The 18508-nt window shown below is 35.9% G+C and overlaps 1 protein-coding gene across 1 annotated transcript in view; it reads left to right on the top strand.

Moving 5' to 3' along the window:
- The window catches only part of COL21A1 (collagen type XXI alpha 1 chain), a 127539-nt gene that overhangs the window by 15284 nt on the left and 93747 nt on the right, over positions 1-18508 (top strand). Inside the window, 6 exon segments of the mRNA XM_032648979.1 lie at positions 5461-5629; positions 5721-5937; positions 8930-9103; positions 10182-10259; positions 12197-12205; positions 12504-12587. Of these exon segments, the coding sequence (XP_032504870.1) occupies positions 5461-5629; positions 5721-5937; positions 8930-9103; positions 10182-10259; positions 12197-12205; positions 12504-12587 (731 nt within the window).

The raw sequence follows: 18508 nt of genomic DNA on the forward strand, positions 1-18508 counted from the left end.
AGCCCGTGTGCCACAACTACTGAGCCCATATGCTGCAATTACCGAAGCCCGTGTGCCTAGAGCCCGTGCTCCACAATAAGTGAAGCCACTGCAATGAGAAGCCCGCACACCACAATGAAGAGTAGCCCTCGCTCACCGCAACTAGAGAAAGCCCACGCGCAGCAACGAAGACCCAATGCAGCCAAAAAAAAAAAGCATTTCATTACATAATCAATGGCTTTACAATGAAAAATGGCAAAACCAGATGAGTTATTCTGTAATTTTGTAAGCCTTTAAAATTGTATTCTCCTTAGCTATTTTTTAAGGCAAGGATGCTTTTCCATTTCTTATATTTTTTTCTTAGTGTTGAAAAATAATATCTTCTATGTTGGTGAGGCTACTTACTGGTGAAAAAGATTTTGACTTTTCTGGTTTGTGCATAAGTTGTACTTAAGGCTAATTGGAGTTTATTGATTCCATTGACTCACCACTGAAAGGAGTGTTATAAAAATCTACACTTACTATGTCCCACTGTCAGCCATGTTTGGCAGACATCTTCCTCTGATGAAGGATTCTAAATCAACCTATATTTCAGGACAGTGGGATTACTTGCTGGTAAAAGAGAATGAGATCATTCAGTCATGTGATGAGAAAAGAAACTTTGTGAACTTGGGCTTTAGTAAGAGAATTTCTGCTTGGATAATTTGTTTCAGATTTGCTATTGTTATTTTAGTGTATTTCCAGTATGATGGGATGGAGTCTAAGTTATCACAATCTTGGTGAATGTGCCTCCTTTTTTATAAATTTGTACATGATGTTAAAGTCCATGGTGATATAATAGACCTTCAGGAAGGCAAATGTTTTAAATTGCCACTGCATGCCATTGAGGATTGTCTATCTTTGGCACCTATACTCACGTTTGCCTTACCATTAAAACCAAGTTCAATCCAGGAAAGTTTAAAGAAGCTGGCTTGCACAGACCTAAACTGTACCAGGGGCACTGTAGACAACTATGTTTTATTGGATTATCGGGTCTGGATCACTAAAATTACTTTTGGTCTCTGACCACAAATCTCCTTATAAAATTCCCAGTTGTCAGTTAAAATATGTGACTTCTGCAGAGGGTGGACTTACAAACAATCTTGCAATTGGATTAAGTAGGCACTTATAAACTAGGCTAGGTGTGATCTGGAATAATGTGTTCATTATTAATTAATGTGATAGTCCCCCTATCATATAAACTTATAAGTAGAAAGCTGTAGCTAGACACATGTGATTTCCCTGGTTAGACTCAAGAGATACACAGTTTTTGTGTTCTTGTCCATGGCAGGATTTTAAATAAAACACATTTTTATGATCCTAATAAGACTGAATTACTTATACTACTAAGCCCTGGGATTTAACAGAAAAGCAATTATTACTGGACCCCAGTGTTTAAAATAAGTGGACTAATGTGTGCTCCACCCCAGAAAGTGTTCCTTTTCTGAATACTCTCTGAACGTATTAGAGTCAAATAAAATTGTAACTGTGTAGTCTGTGTAGGAAACCATTTGTGAACTTAAGGCTTTGAGGTTTCTCTTTTGGTTCTTGCTCCTGAATGCACTCCTTTAAACTAACTTGCTTTATCTAGATTGTTCTACTTACCTGTTGTATGTGTTATAGCAAGTCCCAACTGACTCTCTCTTAGCATTTGATTTTCCTGGTACTTAAAATGACAGCTTCCAAGTTCCAGTTTTTAATTCCAGTATCCATTCCCCTCTCTGTATGTGTTTGTATAGTTATACATAGATTTCTTTTTTCCTACACAATAGGGAAGTTAATTATTGACCTCTGTTTCCCTAGAAGTTTGTGGAAGAATTGTTGGTTGGCAATCAAAGTAGCTTTTTATATATGGAAACTTTCTTTTATCTGTTTCCTATAGCTAGGTATATGCAAACATACAAACTGTATTTGAGCATTTTAACTACATTTTACTTTTCAGTTTCCATGTGTAAGGGTATTTTATTATTCTTGTAGGTGAGCAAATTTGGAAGAAAAATTATTTCTTCAAAAAACTATGGGTGTACCAGGGGCTGAGAGGAGAGAGGAATGGGGAGTTATGGTCTAATGGGTACAAAGTTTCTGTTTCTGAATAATAAAACTTTTCTGGAAATAGTGGTGATGGTTATACAACATTTGAATGTAGTTAATGGCAATGAATTTTACACTTAAAAATAGTCAAAATGGTAAATTATGTTATGTATATTTTACAATTAAAAAAAATTGAAAGCCAAAAAAAAAAAAGGAAAATATAATTATCTAAATACATTTCTCCTAATGAGATGTACTAAGTGGTAATGAAAATGTGGCTGTAACGTGATTGTTAATTTACATTCCTGATTTCACGAACCATGCCACACTGTTTCCTATACAATTCTGGGGATTAGAATACAGTGCAAAAATTTGATTAAAGAAAAAGGATGAACACAATACTTGCTTTATCCCCCCCACTTGCATGCTATTTTGAAGTTACAAAGCATTTTTACATACTTCATCACATTTGATCCAAAAAAAATCCCTGTGAAGGAGATCATTATTCTCATGTCACAGATGAGAAGCCAGAGGTTCATGAGAGGTTAAGAGAGAGGCTGAGGTCTAAACCTCAGATTCTGGTCTTCAGTTGGAGCTCTTTGTTTACCATCTTATAACTTCTCTTTTGTAAAGCAAATCAGAGGAGCAATTCAAATCTGAATATTTATGTGATGTCATGTTTAACACATTTTCTTTTCAGCTGAACTTCTTTCTTTTGCAGTTTTAAATCAAGTGCATTTGAAGTGAGGCCTCCTATTGTTCTATATTACCCTGCCCCCTGCTAGAAACAAACCGTGCATCATAATGACAGGAAAAATTTAATTTAGTTTATTGATTTATGATTTCAACTCAGTCATACAGTATTATTGGGACACTTACTTTCTGCTTCTTATGTTTTCATGTGGAGGGACTTCAGCCGGACTGACTTTTTTTTAATAAGTCATCTTGATTTTATATTAAAAAGTTTAAAAATTATAACAAATCTCAGTTTTAAGTAGAGATGAAAAGGTTTGCTAAATAAAACACTAGTCCAGTAATGTAGTAAAGGAATAATATTTGTCAGAATAGGGATTATTTCAAAATGCAAAGATGGTTTAATAGTGAAGTCTGATTTGTCACTCTTCTGCTCAAAATTCACCTGAATTGGCTTTTTTCTTGACTCAGGCAATTTCTTTTTGGTTCTCATTCTTCAAAATTAAAACCGATGCTGCAATGAGTATATAGATTGACTTTTCTGATCTCTCCCCACCTTCTTTCACTCTTTACCACTGATGAGAAGAGGCATTTTCGGATAAGGGAGTTTGATCAAAGAAGCTGGTCCTAGCTGGCGAAGTGCCTTAGATGTTCTTCCCTTTGGATCAGCAGGTCTGTGGAGCTGGTGTTCCCTTTCCTCTTTAGATCATATGTGAACTTAACAGGCAGTCCTGCTCCTGAGGTGGGTGGGGATTGAATCAGCCCTGCTGGGCTGCCAGGTGGGAGTGGTTAATTACAGTGTACAGTCTCATCAGACTCACTGGATCACGCCTCTAACCAGCATCTTCTGTTTGCCTGGTTCCTGTATCTTCCCATCAGTTAGCTCTAAGCTTCCCAGAGGAAGAAGAATGTGATTGAATAGGTCCCTTCAAAATTCAGCATCCTCAGACCTGAAGATGAAAATACCCCTCCTTTCCCAGGAACACATCTACTTTTATTTATATCAAACCTTTATTTTATTTCCAATATTAATGTTTCAAATGTCCATCAATAAGTATACAGATAAATTGTGATATATCCATACAATGGACTTCTAATCAGCAGCAAAAAAGAATGAACTACTGAAACACACAACCAGAGTGGATCTAAAATAATCATGCTGAATGAAAGAAGCCAGACAAGAAGGAGTACATACAATATGCGTCCATTTTTTATAGAACTATACGAAATTCAAACTTATTTGTAGTGACAGAAAGCATATCAGTGGTGCCTGAGAATGGGGATGGGAGTGGGGTAGTGAATGGTGACAGACAGAGATTGCAACGAACATGAGGAAACTTTTGGGGGTGATGCATATGTTCGTTGTCTTGTCGGTGGTGATGGTTTTACAGGTGTATACATATGTCAAAACTAATCAGATGGTAAACTTTATGTTTAGTTTACTGAGTATCAATTTACCTCAGTAAAGCTACTTAAAAAACAAACAAACAAAAACTCAGCATCCTCAGACCTGAAGAGGAAAAATGCCCCTCCCTTCCCAGGAATACAGCTAATTTTATTTATATCAAACTTTTATTTAATTTCTAATCGTCTATGGTACAAGTTATGACAGTATTATTGGGCTAATAAAATTCATCTCTTTACTTTTTACTGTTTTATAAGTATGATACTTTTCCCTTTTCTTAATGTTTTGTAAGAGAGTGATTATCTTAAAGTACCTTTAGTGGAGTTTGTTCTTTTATTCTCTTAGCTGCTCTATAAAATATAAGCAGTCAGGCTCAATGTGTATGTTATACGATGGCCTTGGAAGAATCTGAAAATATTGCAACATTCCTACAGTATGACAGTTTAATAGCATTGCAACCAAACAGAATTTTCCACATAATTTGAGACACTGGTTTCCCAGAGAATTGAAAAGCGTATCACATTTTTATAATTTATATAAATGACTGTATAACTAATAAGAACCTGCTGTATAAAAATATAAAATTAAATTTAAAAAAATGACTGTATAATGCAAACCTTAATGATTCTTCTTAAGGAAAAAATCTTTATTCATTTATAAATGTGATTAATATAATATATAATCTGATTAATCATAGATGAGATAATAGGCCCATTTGAAGAATTTCCATGAACAGAAAAAATGTACAGTTAAGTTTTTTCCAGAGTGAGAGAACCAAGATATTTGAACTGTAGGATTATAAACTGCTAGATCTGGAAAGAACATTGGGAACAACACACATTTCTTACCCCTCAAATGCTGGGAATGCAAGAAAGCAATCAGAATTCATCTCCTAGATCCAAGAAATTTAAGAGCATTATTCAAGGGTGCGTGACTACCAGCAAATCTTGGATGAGAATCACGAATCCTGCTCCAGCCCTCTCCTACTGGCCAGGTGTTAGGTTGCCTCATATTCAAAATAGTGAAGTGTAAATTTCAGCATAGTGTTGCCCTTAAAACAATCCATGAACAAATGTGCCTTTTACATTTCTGGTTTTTTTCATCCCCTTTTAGGGAGAAAGAAGGCAATTGAGACTTCATTCTCAAATACCAAATACACTCCCACGTGTTTTCTCAGAAATGCATTTACATACATATGTGTGCATATAGAAATTTTATAATTCTATGTTCTTTAATATTCCTCCCTTGATTTTCTTTTTGTTGAAGTAACCCATGATTAATCAACTTCTACCCCTTTTGCTTTTGCTTTATAGAATCTGTCTGTCCAACACGAATTCCAGTGGCAGCTCGTGATGAGAAGGGGTTTGATATTCTTTTAGGCTTGGGTGTAAAGAAAAAGGCTAAGAAAAGAATTCAGCTTTCACCAACAAGGATAAAAGGATATGAAGTGACATCAAAAGTTGATTTATCAGAACTCACAAGGTAAACGTTATGTGTTGATACAGTGTTTTCTTGATCTTTCTGTAGACATGTTGAGAATTCTTTAAGCTCATACACGTTCTTCTTTTTCCAGCAACGTTTTCCCAGAAGGTCTTCCTCCATCATATGTATTTGTCTCCACTCAGAGATTTAAGGTCAAGAAAGTGTGGGATTTATGGAGAATTTTAACCATTGACGGAAGGCCACAAATAGCAGTTACCTTAAATGGAGTGGATAAAACTTTATTATTTACAACAACCAGCATCATTAATGGCTCACAACTGGTCAACTTTGCTGACCCTCGAGTTAAGGTAAAGATGCTTGGGTATGATTATGGTATTCACGGGGAATGACCATCAGGTTTGTGTGTTTTGGGAGAGGAGAGCCATAATTTGAACCTGACTGAAAAAATATTGATTTCATATTTTAATTTTGCTTCGTTGACTAAAAGGAACAAAGGAAGAATATTTGTTTCTTTTTTAATTGAAGTAGAGTTGATTTACAATGTGGTGTTAATTTCTGCTGTACAGAAAACTGATTCAGTTATACATATATATGCGTATTCTTTTTCATATTCTTTTCCATTGTGGTTTATCACAGGATATTGAATACAGTTCCCTGTGCTATACAGTAGGACCTTGTTGTTTATCCATTCTATACATAATAGTTTGTATTTACTAATCCCAAACTCCCAGCCCATCCCTTTCCCACCCCCCTTTCCCCTTGGCAAGCACAGTTCTGGTCTCTGTGTCTGTGAGTCTGTTTCTGTTTCATAGATAATTTCATTTGTGTCATATTTTAGATTCCACATATGAGTGATATCGTATGATATTTGTCCTTCTCTGTCTTATTTAGTTCACTTAGTATGATAATCTCTAGGTCCATCCATGTTGCTGCAAATGGCATTATTTTGTTCTTCTTTATGGTTGAGTAATATTCTATTGTATATATGTACCACATCGTCTCTATCCATTCATCTGTCGATGGATATTTAGGTTGCATCCATGTCTTGGCTATTGTAAATAGTGCTGCTAGGAACATAGGGGTGCATGTACCTTTTTGAATTATAGTTTTGTCCAGATATATGTCCAGGAGTGGGATTTCTGGATCATATATGGCAACTCTATTTTTAGTGAAAATTTGTTTTTTAATTCATATGAGATTAAGGGGTGCAGGAACTAACATTTTTGAGTACCTGCTTCTAGGTGCCAGGAACATTTAATTATAATAATCACCCAAGGAAGAAGCTATTGCCCTCACTTTAAAGATAAAATACCAAAGTTCAAGGATATTAAATTCTCTTTCCAAGTAACATGGCTAGTAAGTGGTGACATCAGGAATTTAATTTAGGTCTGGTCACTTTCAAGGTCTGTGTTTGTCTATTTTGTACTGCCATGCCCTACAGGATATTGAGATAAATTCATATTTGTCAGAACATTAACTACAGGTAGGAAATATGTACAGAATTCACACTTATTTGGATGACAGCTTATATTCCCAAAAGGAGCATATATTTAATAAAATTCATAAACTAAAAGTGTATTTTTCAAGTCAAATGTGTTCAGAATACAGATGCCATGATAAAATCAATTACATTTTGATTATTACTGTAATTATGATAGTCAAATTGTACATTATATAATTTAGGAAATATACAAGGCTGTACATGAAATTATGCATTTATCCAATTTCTTCATTTGGTAAGCAGAATACATTTTTAAAAAAATTGTTGTCTACTATTTTCATTAAAGGCAATGTGCTAGGTTCTGTAAGAAATGACAAATGAATAAGGCATGTTTCTAATCTTCAAGGAATTTATTTATAATGGGATATTCAGTGCTTCTGGTATCTAAAAGAAGTACAAAAAGTTAGTTTACTGTGGAAGGAAATGTGGATTCTAATACAAAATGTGGGCCAGTCTTCATAAATGAGATGGTTTTTGGAATGTAGGATGAAGGATGTACAGGATTAGGTTGGAGAGAGAGAAGGACACGGAAGTCAATGGTTCATTATTGAGTAGTCATGTGTGGTGAAATGCAGGGTTTTTATTTATAGACTAGAACGTGGTGCCCCCTGTGTTTGGAGTATAAGATACATGAAAGCAAAAGCTAGAAAGGTATAAACTCAGTTTGCATGGACGTGGGAACCGTACAAAGGGTTTTGCATTTCAATCAGTGGATGACGGGATTCCATCAAAAGGTCTTGATCACAGGCGTGTCATGGTCAAAGTAGCTCTCTCCTCTCCTTCTTTCCCTTCTTCTTTTGTAACGAATACTTTTGACTCTTTCCTGGAATTGGACTAGGTCCTAGGAATACAGAAATTAATAATATTAATTCTAGTAGAGGTAAGAAGGTTGGCTTGGAGAGGGAAGGGATAGGGATTGAGATGTGTTTGAAAATTATTCAAATAAAACAAGACATCTATGAGTCTAAATTATGGCAATGGAGAAGTGAATTTGAGTCGTGTTTAAGACACATCCTTGGTAGAATTTTGCATCTATTTGTTATGGCAACTGAGGGAAGGGGAAAGAGGTAAAGGCACTTGTATGGTTTAGAAACTGAGGATACTATTATCCCTGGGAAATCGGGAGAGGAAGAAAGTTTGGGGGATAGTTCAAGTTCATTTTGTTACATACTCTGTCAGACTGATTGTGAAACTCCTGGCAAAGTTATTCTAGCCAATGTTAGAATTATAGGTACCATATGTGAGAAGGAGGTCCAGGCTGTCAATGTGGATATGGGAGATATTCCATAAAAGTTATAACTGAACTGTTGGAATGAATGAGATCATCAAGGGGAGAATGGAAAAGGTCAAGGACCGACCTGTGGGGAATGCCCTCATTAAAAGGCAGGTTTAGGAAAATGAACCCTCAAAGAGATAGAGAATGGACAGTTGTAGAAGAAAGAATGAAGGTGATCAAGATGGTTTGAATCACGGAAGCTGAGACCATCAATGCGGATGGACTAGTTACAGGGTCCACAGTTGCCATGAAGTAAATAAAATGAGGGAATGAAAGAAGCCACTTGGATTGGGACATTAGGAACTTATCTGTGACCTTGAGGGAGTTGTTTCAGTAAATACTTTGGTACAGCCACTTTGAGATGTGAAATGGAAATGCAGCTAGGGATTAAAATAATTGCTGGGTGGCCTTTGAGACCCAGCTTGGGTCAGGGTGAGTTAGAATATGATACGATCAATCTGGGTGGTATGGATTTACACTTGATGACAACAGAATAGAAACAAAGAAACGAAAAGATTGTTTGGAACTCTATTTATGAATCTGCTGTATTTTCTTCCTACAGACATTATTTGATGAAGGCTGGCATCAAATTCGTCTCTTAGTAACCGAACAAGATGTAACTCTGTATATTGATGATCAACAAATTGAAAACAAGCCCTTACATCCAGTTTTAGGGATGTTCATCAGTGGGCAAACCCAAATTGGAAAATACTCTGGGAAAGAAGAAACCGTTCAGGTGGATAAAAATGATCTGCTTTTCGTATTATATAAAATGGAGCTCTGGTGATAGTATTTATTCCATTTAACTGTATTTAACTTAATTCCTTTAAGAGACTTAATGAAAATGTGGTCAGTTCATTAGTGAAATTGTGTGTTTGTGTGTGTGTATGAAAATGAAAAATCAAACAATATAATAATTCTTAGAAATTTGTTCCCTTAGGTGCAGGGTAGAATCTACGTTCTTATGGACCATCAATTTCATATTTCCCAGGAGAAGCATAGAATATATCATGAATTTGGGAAAGGATTACAGCTGTGATTGGGGGTTGTAAAAATTTCTTTGCAGCTGTGAGGATAAAATTAGATTAATGCATGTCAGTGTTCTTCATAAACAAAACGGTGACTATTTTGGTATCTCTTTAAACTAGAATATCTGTGTGCGGGTTGAGAAGTGTGTATGTAAAAGATAGCCATTTCTTGAAAAATCCTTTATTTGAAAAGGTATGTCTTTCCTACTCTGTTTCTATTAAGGGAAGACTGTGTCATATTCAAATGTAGGATTACACATATGGTCTCTATGTATTAATGTTACACGTCAAATTGTAGTAAATATTTAAATAGTGACAGGTGCTGGGCTTACTCATCACACAATACTCCATGCCAAGAACTAAATCTCTGAAACTAAAGATGGTTTCTTGACCCGACTTTATGCAATCAGGGATGTGAAGAGATGTAGGGTAAACACAGAAAGCCTGGGAAAGCTTTTAAGTTGTCTAGGAAATGCCGTCTAGATGAGCTCTTAATAGAAGGATACTACAGAAGCTCCACTGGGTTTCCCAAAGAAGTCAGAGGTTTGTTCTTGGTGCTAGGGAAGTTTTTCTTAGGAGTTTTGTTGCATCACATCTTTACACTATATGTTAAGTATTTAAATTTTGTATGTATATTGCTTATTGTATTTTTATTTTTAACGAAGTGTTTCGATCTATATTTTATATGATTGCTAACTACACTGGCTGCTTCTGTGTATGTGAGTTGCTTTTATAAAACAATTTGCTTGGGCCTCAACTTTAACTTGATTGCTTTTATGTTTCTAGTTTGATGTCCAAAAGTTACGAATCTACTGTGACCCAGAGCAGAACAACCGGGAGACAGCATGTGAGATTCCTGGATTTGTGAGTAGGATGAATTATATTTTCCTAAGTGTTGCTTCAGTACTTTCAAAGCAAGAAATAAAACGCAGATAATATACGAGCTTTAATTTAACATATAGAGTTAATTTGTTTCTTCATTGTCAATGCAAATAAAATGACACTGATTAAAACATATTTTGAGGTTCATAATTGAAATAAAATTATAATGTGTACAAGTGTAAATGGAAGACCACGGGAAATATTTTCTCATCTCAGATTGATTGTTCCACTACTCAAGTGAAGCAGGGATAGGCCTGCTCTAGAAAAATATAGAATTCATTGTCTGAATGTCCAGTAAGTAAAATACATTTCTATACTTTATTAAATGTGTGGGTGAAATACCTCACGTGGCACAATTCTGAAGAATGGAAAATTATTCATTTTCCTGTTTACTAGCACGTTTTCTCATACCATAATGAGTATAAATTTTTCTTTTTGTTGCCACCCAAGTAGGATTTTCTTATAGTTCTAGGATATAAGCAACTTTCTATTTATTTAGCTATTTTCACTAATGCATTAGGAAGAAAAAGATTATAAGCTAAAATGTTATAGAGTCTGATCATATATGTGTGTGAGTATGTGTGTGTGTGTGTGTGTGTGTGTGTGTGAGTGTGAGATCAATCCCTTTTCCCCTGGGCAAGAAACAGTATATTGTTGCTAGTGAAAATAAGGTAAAATGTCATAAAAGTTTTTGACAATGTGGATTTCCAGTCATATTTGAACCCTACGTAGTTCTTTTCATTTGTATAGTCATGCTGTCATCATTTTCTTATTTCCTATCAAACTGAATAAATTATGGATCCAAATTCTGAAAATTTGAGGACATAGAGCAGCACATTTGAAGGATCTGTAATAAAATCAAAGATGGAAGCTTCTAGAAATGATTCATTCTTGATTTTCTACTTAAGTAGTTGTTTAAACACCATAATATTTATTTTAGTTATTTATAACTTGGAATATAAATCTCTCCTAAAAGCATTAAGAAGTTATTTCATTTTGAGAGCCCATTGTACATACTTGATTTATTGCTATTTCTCCACTGATGTTATGCCATGACTATGACCCCCCGTATAATAGAAGCATAGAGTGAGATTGTAGATTCTGTGTTCTCACATCCACTTTTTCTGTTTTTATGGCTCCTTCCTCACTCTCAGGTATGACTTTTTCAGGCTTGTTTACCCTTTTCATCTTCATTGCCACCTTCTCATTTTCTGATCTAATCTGTTATTGTTTGGAAAGATTATTAACCTATTTTAAAATTGTGTGTCATTCAGTAAGAAATAGATGGCTTAGTAAGAAGCTTTTCTAAAGTAAATTGCATAAAATTGAATGAATGGAGGGGCTTCCCTGGTGGCGCAGTGGTTTAGAGTCTGCCTGCCGATGCAGGGGACACGGGTTTGTGCCCCGGTCCGGGAAGATCCCACATGCTGCGGAGCGGCAGGGCCCGTGAGCCATGGCCGCTGCGCCTGCGCGTCCAGAGCCTGTGCTCCGCAACGGGAGAGGCCACAACAGTGAGAGGCCCGTGTACCGCAAAAAAAAAAAAAAAAAAAAAAAATTGAATGCATGCAGTTTGCGACTTGCTTAGATGTGTTTTGGCTTTTTCTCTGGTTCTTAAGTGATTCCCAGAAAGTTCAAGAGAGCGTATAAACCCCACCTTGAGGTATTTTTGTTCCTGTGTGGCCGTTATACCAAGCACACTCTCCATCATTGCTAATTTCCTTCCTTTATCCTATTATAAATGTGGGAATAACATAAATAGGTAATGTTTTAGGATCGTTGCACGCAAATGTTTTAGCTCTTGCTTACTTACTTCATTTATCTCTACCCTGGACAAGGAAATATCTGTAAATTAGGAAGATAATTTAGAAATTTAATTAGAAACATGTCTTAAAACACATTTGTTGTTGTTTTTCTTTCAGAACGGTGAGGTAGGCCTGGATACTATTATTCTCCTTAAGGTAGTATTTGCATTGTGGGACTGTTTAACTTCCTTCCAACAATTGTAAGTATGTTAGATAAATAGAACCCATTTTTATGTAGTTTGAATGTATCTAGTATTCATAGCTTTTTTGTGATTCTGAATTTCTTATTGGATTGGACTAAATAAAATTGGACAGTAAATATAAGATATCTTTACCATTTCACACACACATACAGACATACACAGGCATATGTGCACATATGTATGTCTTGCCGTGTGCCTTTATCTCCATTTTTGTCTTTTAGTGCTTCAATGGTCCCAGTGATGTTGGTTCAACGGCAGCTCCCTGTATTTGTCCTCCAGGAAAACCAGGACTACAAGGCCCCAAAGTGAGTAATACCTAACATGCTACTTTTGATAAAACACACAAATAAGAGCTGAGTAGACACCAAATTCCTAATCACCATTGACTCTGTTGTGAAATGTCTGCCTAATACCTTAGAATAGTTTAAAATGTGAATTTTAGTGATTTTTTAAAAAAGTGATTCTAATCTGTAATTGCCTTTGAACCTAAAACTGATACCACATAAAGTGAGGGAGTGTTATTTGTTTGCTTGTTTGTCTGTTTGTTTTTTCCCCTAATACCACTACTGTATCCCAAGAATGATACCTCCTTACAACCTGGTAAAAAATGAAGAAAGGTCATTTGTTAAAATACGTTCTAAATTCTTAAATGTCTAAATGCTTATTCTGTCAAAATGATTTTCAGATAGAAAAATGAAGTAAAAAATTTAAAGTTGGTTGGAATGTTGTGTTTGATGTCCAATTCTAAAAAGAGAGGAAAGTGTGTATATGTGTGTGCATGTGTATTGATTTATTTATTTTACTTAATCATGTAATAATTACTTTTAGTCATAGTCATAATGCATATCTCCCAGTTACATTTACATATTTATTTGTGTGTGTATATGTGTTATTTGTGTGTGTATATATGTGAAAACTTATATATTCATCTGTGTACACATTTGTATATGATTGGAACCATGATGTGCATACTATTTTATAACTAGTCACTTTTTAACATAACAAATACTCTGAATGTGTTTCTGTGTTATTAAATATGAATGACTAAATTTTTTAAAGTAAGTTGATACTAATCGTGGCATCACTTAGACATAGTCTAAGATACTGAGATGTCAAGTGGTTTGTCCACTATAGATAAATCTTGTTTATTTAATATTATTTTAAAATATCATCTAGATAAAAATAATGTCTAACTTGAAAGCAAGTATGACTTCCTAGCCAGAAAGAATGTTTCATGTATTGCTCATCTATTACTTGAAGTGACCATAATAAATTCTGTTAAATATGAGTTGTAATGTTCATTTAGGTGGAATTTTCTGAGAGTTTTAATCATCACAACTAAAAATTTTCAGTTTTTAGACTGGTAATCTGAGAGTCGGATTCTTCCTAACTTTTGTGCATGTTTCCCCATCTATTTTCAGTTGATAGTTCATAACCTACTTCAAACCTAGTTGTTAAAATCAAGAAAGAAATGCAATTTAAGAATTAAAAGAATGGGATTTCCCTGGTGGTCCAGTGGTTGAGACTTCGCCTTCCAATATGGGGGTGTAGGTTTGATCCCTGGTCGGGGAGCTAAGATCCCACATGCCTTGGGGCCAAAAACATAAAGCAGAAACAATATTGTAACAAATTCAATAAAGACTTCCAAAAAAAATGGTCCACATCAAAAAACAAATCTTAAAAAAAAAAGAATACATTCAATACTTCATTCAAAGTAAATCTGTTTGGCTTGGAACTTGACTTCATTCCATTATAATCAATTTACTATAGTGAACAATTTTTAGATTGCCTTTAGGAAATTTAATCCAAGTGTTCTTCTATTAAAGTAACCATGTTACTTAGGATGTGTGATACAAAGGAAAAATACCTATAAGATGTTTCTGGGAGAATTTACCTTGCAAGGCAGTATGGTGTGACCTACCAGCAGACTATCTTTTAAAACATAGTTATACAGCTTATTCAACTTGGGTTGTTATACATAGAAATGATTTGATCTGCAAGAGATCAGAGTCCTATGACATCTGTCTTCTCTAAGCCCAGAGGACCTTCCAGCCCCTCAGGCCACCCCCAGGGACTCTAAGGGGCTGTCCACTTCCAGGTGTGGGGCACCTGATGCCTCTCATGTTTCCTGATTCATCATTAGTGATCCATTAGGCATCTTGAAGTGACACCAATTTTTATGCCTGTATGTTTCTATAGCAAATTTTTAGCACACCCTTTGTCTTATCTGGGAAAGCCTCTGATTTTCAGTATTTCCAAGTTTCATGTGTTCCTCATTTTCATTCTCTTTTCTTAGTCATCATCTAGCCCCACTGCCACCTACTACTTTAAGTGAAATTGCAGTTTTCCACAGATCTTCAAGTTGGCGTGCCTTCTTAATCTGCTTTCCATTTTCTTCAGAAAATCTGGCAGGAGGACAGGACACACACACACTCTTCCATCCTTTTAGGGCTCTTTCCCCTGGAGGTGGTTCCTTACCCACGTTGGAGACCTGCATGTGAAAAACAAAATCCCTAGCAACACCCTGAGTTGTTCTTCCTTTAGAGAATTTCTGCCCTGGGAAATTGATAGAGTTTTAATTAGTTCAACAGAATCAGAACTAAAACAGATGAATGGATTTTACTATAGATCCAATTGAGACGTATTGGCTGTTTTTGTGAGATGCTCTCTGGAAAGTTTTGCAGATTTCCATCAAGCAGACTTACCTGTGCAGGAGAATCTAGTCTTCCCATTAGCCAGAAATTGGGTTCTCAGAGCTGAGAGTTTGGTCATGAAACTGAAACAGAGGAGAAATTTGTGTGTGGATAGGTGGGTAAGTGCTTATTTTAAGATAAAGTCGGTCATCTGCTTCAAGTTCTCTCAATTTCCAACAAATATGACATGCCTATTGCAAAACCAGGTTAAATTAACTAAGGTATCCCATACTTGGACTTTTCATGGCATTATAACTCTTTAATATGCATAGAAAAATATATCTGTCATGGGGCTGTGAGCCCCTGTATGAGGCTGGCTTATTTATTCTGTGTCCTTAATGTCAAAGGGAGTGATTAAATTAATGACTCTCTGGGAATGATTTTTATATGCAAACACTTCACAATGAAGGTTAATACAAACTAAATTCTCCTTTGGAATTCCACTGTCTAGCACAGTGCTTAATAATAATATATTTTTTATTTAAAAAATTATGAAATCATTGAAGAAATAAGGTTCACCCCTCCTCCTGATTAACCTATATGGAATACCTTTGTTCTATGTGAAAGATCCAGGCAATCCCCAATTTACAAACAGCTCCCTTCCAAAAGACCTATCCATGCAAATGGCAGCTTCTTCTCCCACTTCATAGCTGGAGGAACATTTATGGGGACAAACTCCCCACATTTGATCTAATCTTAAATGTTAGATCTATGAGTGCAGAAGTGGAAAGAAAGCCTTTTTTTCCCTTTTTTTAGGAAGGAGCAATTTCTTAATAACTTATTTTCTCTGAAATACCATTCTTTCTACAACTATATTGATGCCCTTTGTTTCACTCTGATAATTCTTCTGATTAGAGACTCCTTTGGATTATCAAAGTAGCCTCTGTCTAAAATACAAAAGCCTTTGGAAAATTTCAGGAGCCACTGGGCATTCACATTTTTATGTTAATTTTCCCAAACTAAGTGGATTCCTTCTAGCTGAACAGAATGTTTGAGTTTTGAGGGAGGGGAGAGGTTGGTTTTGGAGAAAGGAATAGGTCTTAGGTCAGATACTTTTGTGGAGGCCAGTAGTTAGTCTGAAGGCACAAGCATTTTGAGAAGAGAGCTTGAAAACATGGGATTTGGACCTAGGAGATATTTGTTTTAGGTGAGCAACTTAAAATATTAGCTTACTTTTGAAAGCATTACTGTTTCTCACTTTAATTATTCATATTTGCACACTTGCAAGGCCATGTGCAGGGATGTTTTAACTTAGTCCATGATGTTTCCATTCCTGTCAGCAACTCAGAAATCCTGTGGCACAAAATCAATTCATCATAAGTAAGAATTGCTTTTCAGCTGAATACTTATTTTTTTAAATTGCAAATGTTTCAACTAAATTAGAAGAAAGCAGATTGAGAATTTAGTCACAGTTATATAATTATAGGTCATATGTCTAATTTGATGTATTTGGAAAATTTTTTCCATGTTAAATTTGCTAGCTCTCCCTGGGTTGGGTTCTGATCAGTGTATGCATTTTGATGTGGGCAGAGAGAGCAGTGTTTAGGAGCATGGAGTCTGGAGCTGAATTGACTGAGTTCCCATCTCTACTGCTGCTTTGTGACCTTGGGCAAGTTACCTAACCTTCCTGGGTCTCAGTTTTCTTATATGTAAAATGGGAGCAGTAAAATTACCTGCTTCGTGGGGTTATCGTGAGGATTAAGTAATTTGATACATGTAAATCTCTTAGAGCAGTGCATAGCATATAATAAATAGTCAGTAAAAGTTGGTTTTATTACAGTAATAAAATTGAATTTTTATTCTAATTGGGCTTCTCTTCGAAAATCAGTTAGGGTTTTACTTTATTCTTCCAACAACAGCAAACCTACCTGAGTTTTTGCAAATAAACCAGTAGGACAATAGTCAAAATAACCAGTAAAACCTACTAGAAATAATAGAACCTGCAAAAGAGATTATTTTCCATCTTGGGGCTGTTGACCTGTGCCTTAAGAAGTCACACTGGATTTATCCTGTGGGTGATCTTTTTCCCTTGGAAACTTAGTTTTGATTCATTTAAAATATTATTGTTAAGTATATTTTGTACTTTTATGCAGCATAAAAACACAAATCCTGTTTCTTCTCATGCCAAAGTTTTATTTCAGCCTCATCATTGTAGAAGTTAAAGCCTCTCAGATCCTTTTGATGTCCTAGATTTTGCTGATAATTAATGTTCTGCAAGTAAAGAGGTCATTAACAGGAGATTGGATCTGATTGGAAATAGTCAGCAAATAGTTATTGAACTTCTACTTGGTACCCAGCATTGTCCAAAAAAGAAGAAAATGTTGACCATGTTTTCAAGGAGTCTCAATCCAAATGATAAATGAAGACCCATCAAGGGAAAATTTTGAGAAAACTCTTGTTATGAATAAATGATCAGTGATATGGGAGCTGCTGTAGCATTTCAGTAGAAAAAGACATCAGGAGAAAATGCAGTAACAAGGAAGGTGCAGTGATTGGAAATTTTGTTATATTAACTCAAATGGAAAAGGAAGAGTCTTCCCAGAAGTTAAAAAAAAGATCGAATCTGTTAAAAGGCAGTGAGGCCAATCTGAACATGGTTAAATAAAAATGGCAGGGAGGCCAGAGATTGGTGTGGAACCTCTCAAAATAAGAAGAAAAAAATCTAACACCCTAGGGGCTTCCCTGGTGGTGCAGTGGTTGAGAGTCCGCCTGCCGATGCAGGGGACACGGGTTTGTGCCCTGGTCTGGGAAGATCCCACATGCCGCGGAGCGGCTGGGCCCGTGAGCCATGGCCGCTGAGCCTGCGCATCCGGAGCCTGTGCTCCGCAACGGGAGAGGCCACAACAGTGAGAGGCCCGCGTACCGCAAAAAAAAAAAAAAAAAAAAAAAATTCTAACACCCTAGAGAACAGGAATGCTGCTCCCTTAATGTCCAGCTGACACTGGGTGTCTTTGGATTAGAATTACAAATTGTACCTCTTCAGCAAGAAATTACACGTTCCTGTGTTATTTTTCTCCCTGGATTTACAGCTATTCTTTTTCGATCTCTTTTAAAAATGGCATTTCCCTTCTTCTCAGCCTTTCCACAAACTAAACCTCTTGGGCAATCGTAGGTGAAAAACCCATCCTTTCTTCATTGGTTCCTTGATAGAGTTCACACAGTTCTTTCCATTTTTCCTGTTATGTTTCAGGAACAAACCTCCCTCGCCAGTAGCCTGAAGTAGAATTTCAGATCAGCATATTTGGCTCTGTGCAAGTACCCTTAGCACTGGTGTTTAGTTAATGTATAATCACTGTGGTATGTGTGAATGATTTCTTGATGTAGATATGAAGCACTGAATTGAAATCAGTTGTCTGTCTGTAGTAGTTTACCAATACTGATGGCCGAGACGTGATGTTTTTAGGGGAGGTACCGCATGTGGACCTCATGGACTCCATAATACATGGATATGATATTATTATTATTACTACAACTATTATTATTATTATTATTTTGGCTACACCCCTCAGCTTGTGGGATCTTAGTTCCCCGAC

The sequence above is a fragment of the Phocoena sinus genome, chromosome 11, assembly GCF_008692025.1.
Source record: "Phocoena sinus isolate mPhoSin1 chromosome 11, mPhoSin1.pri, whole genome shotgun sequence".
Lineage (NCBI taxonomy): Eukaryota > Metazoa > Chordata > Mammalia > Artiodactyla > Phocoenidae > Phocoena > Phocoena sinus.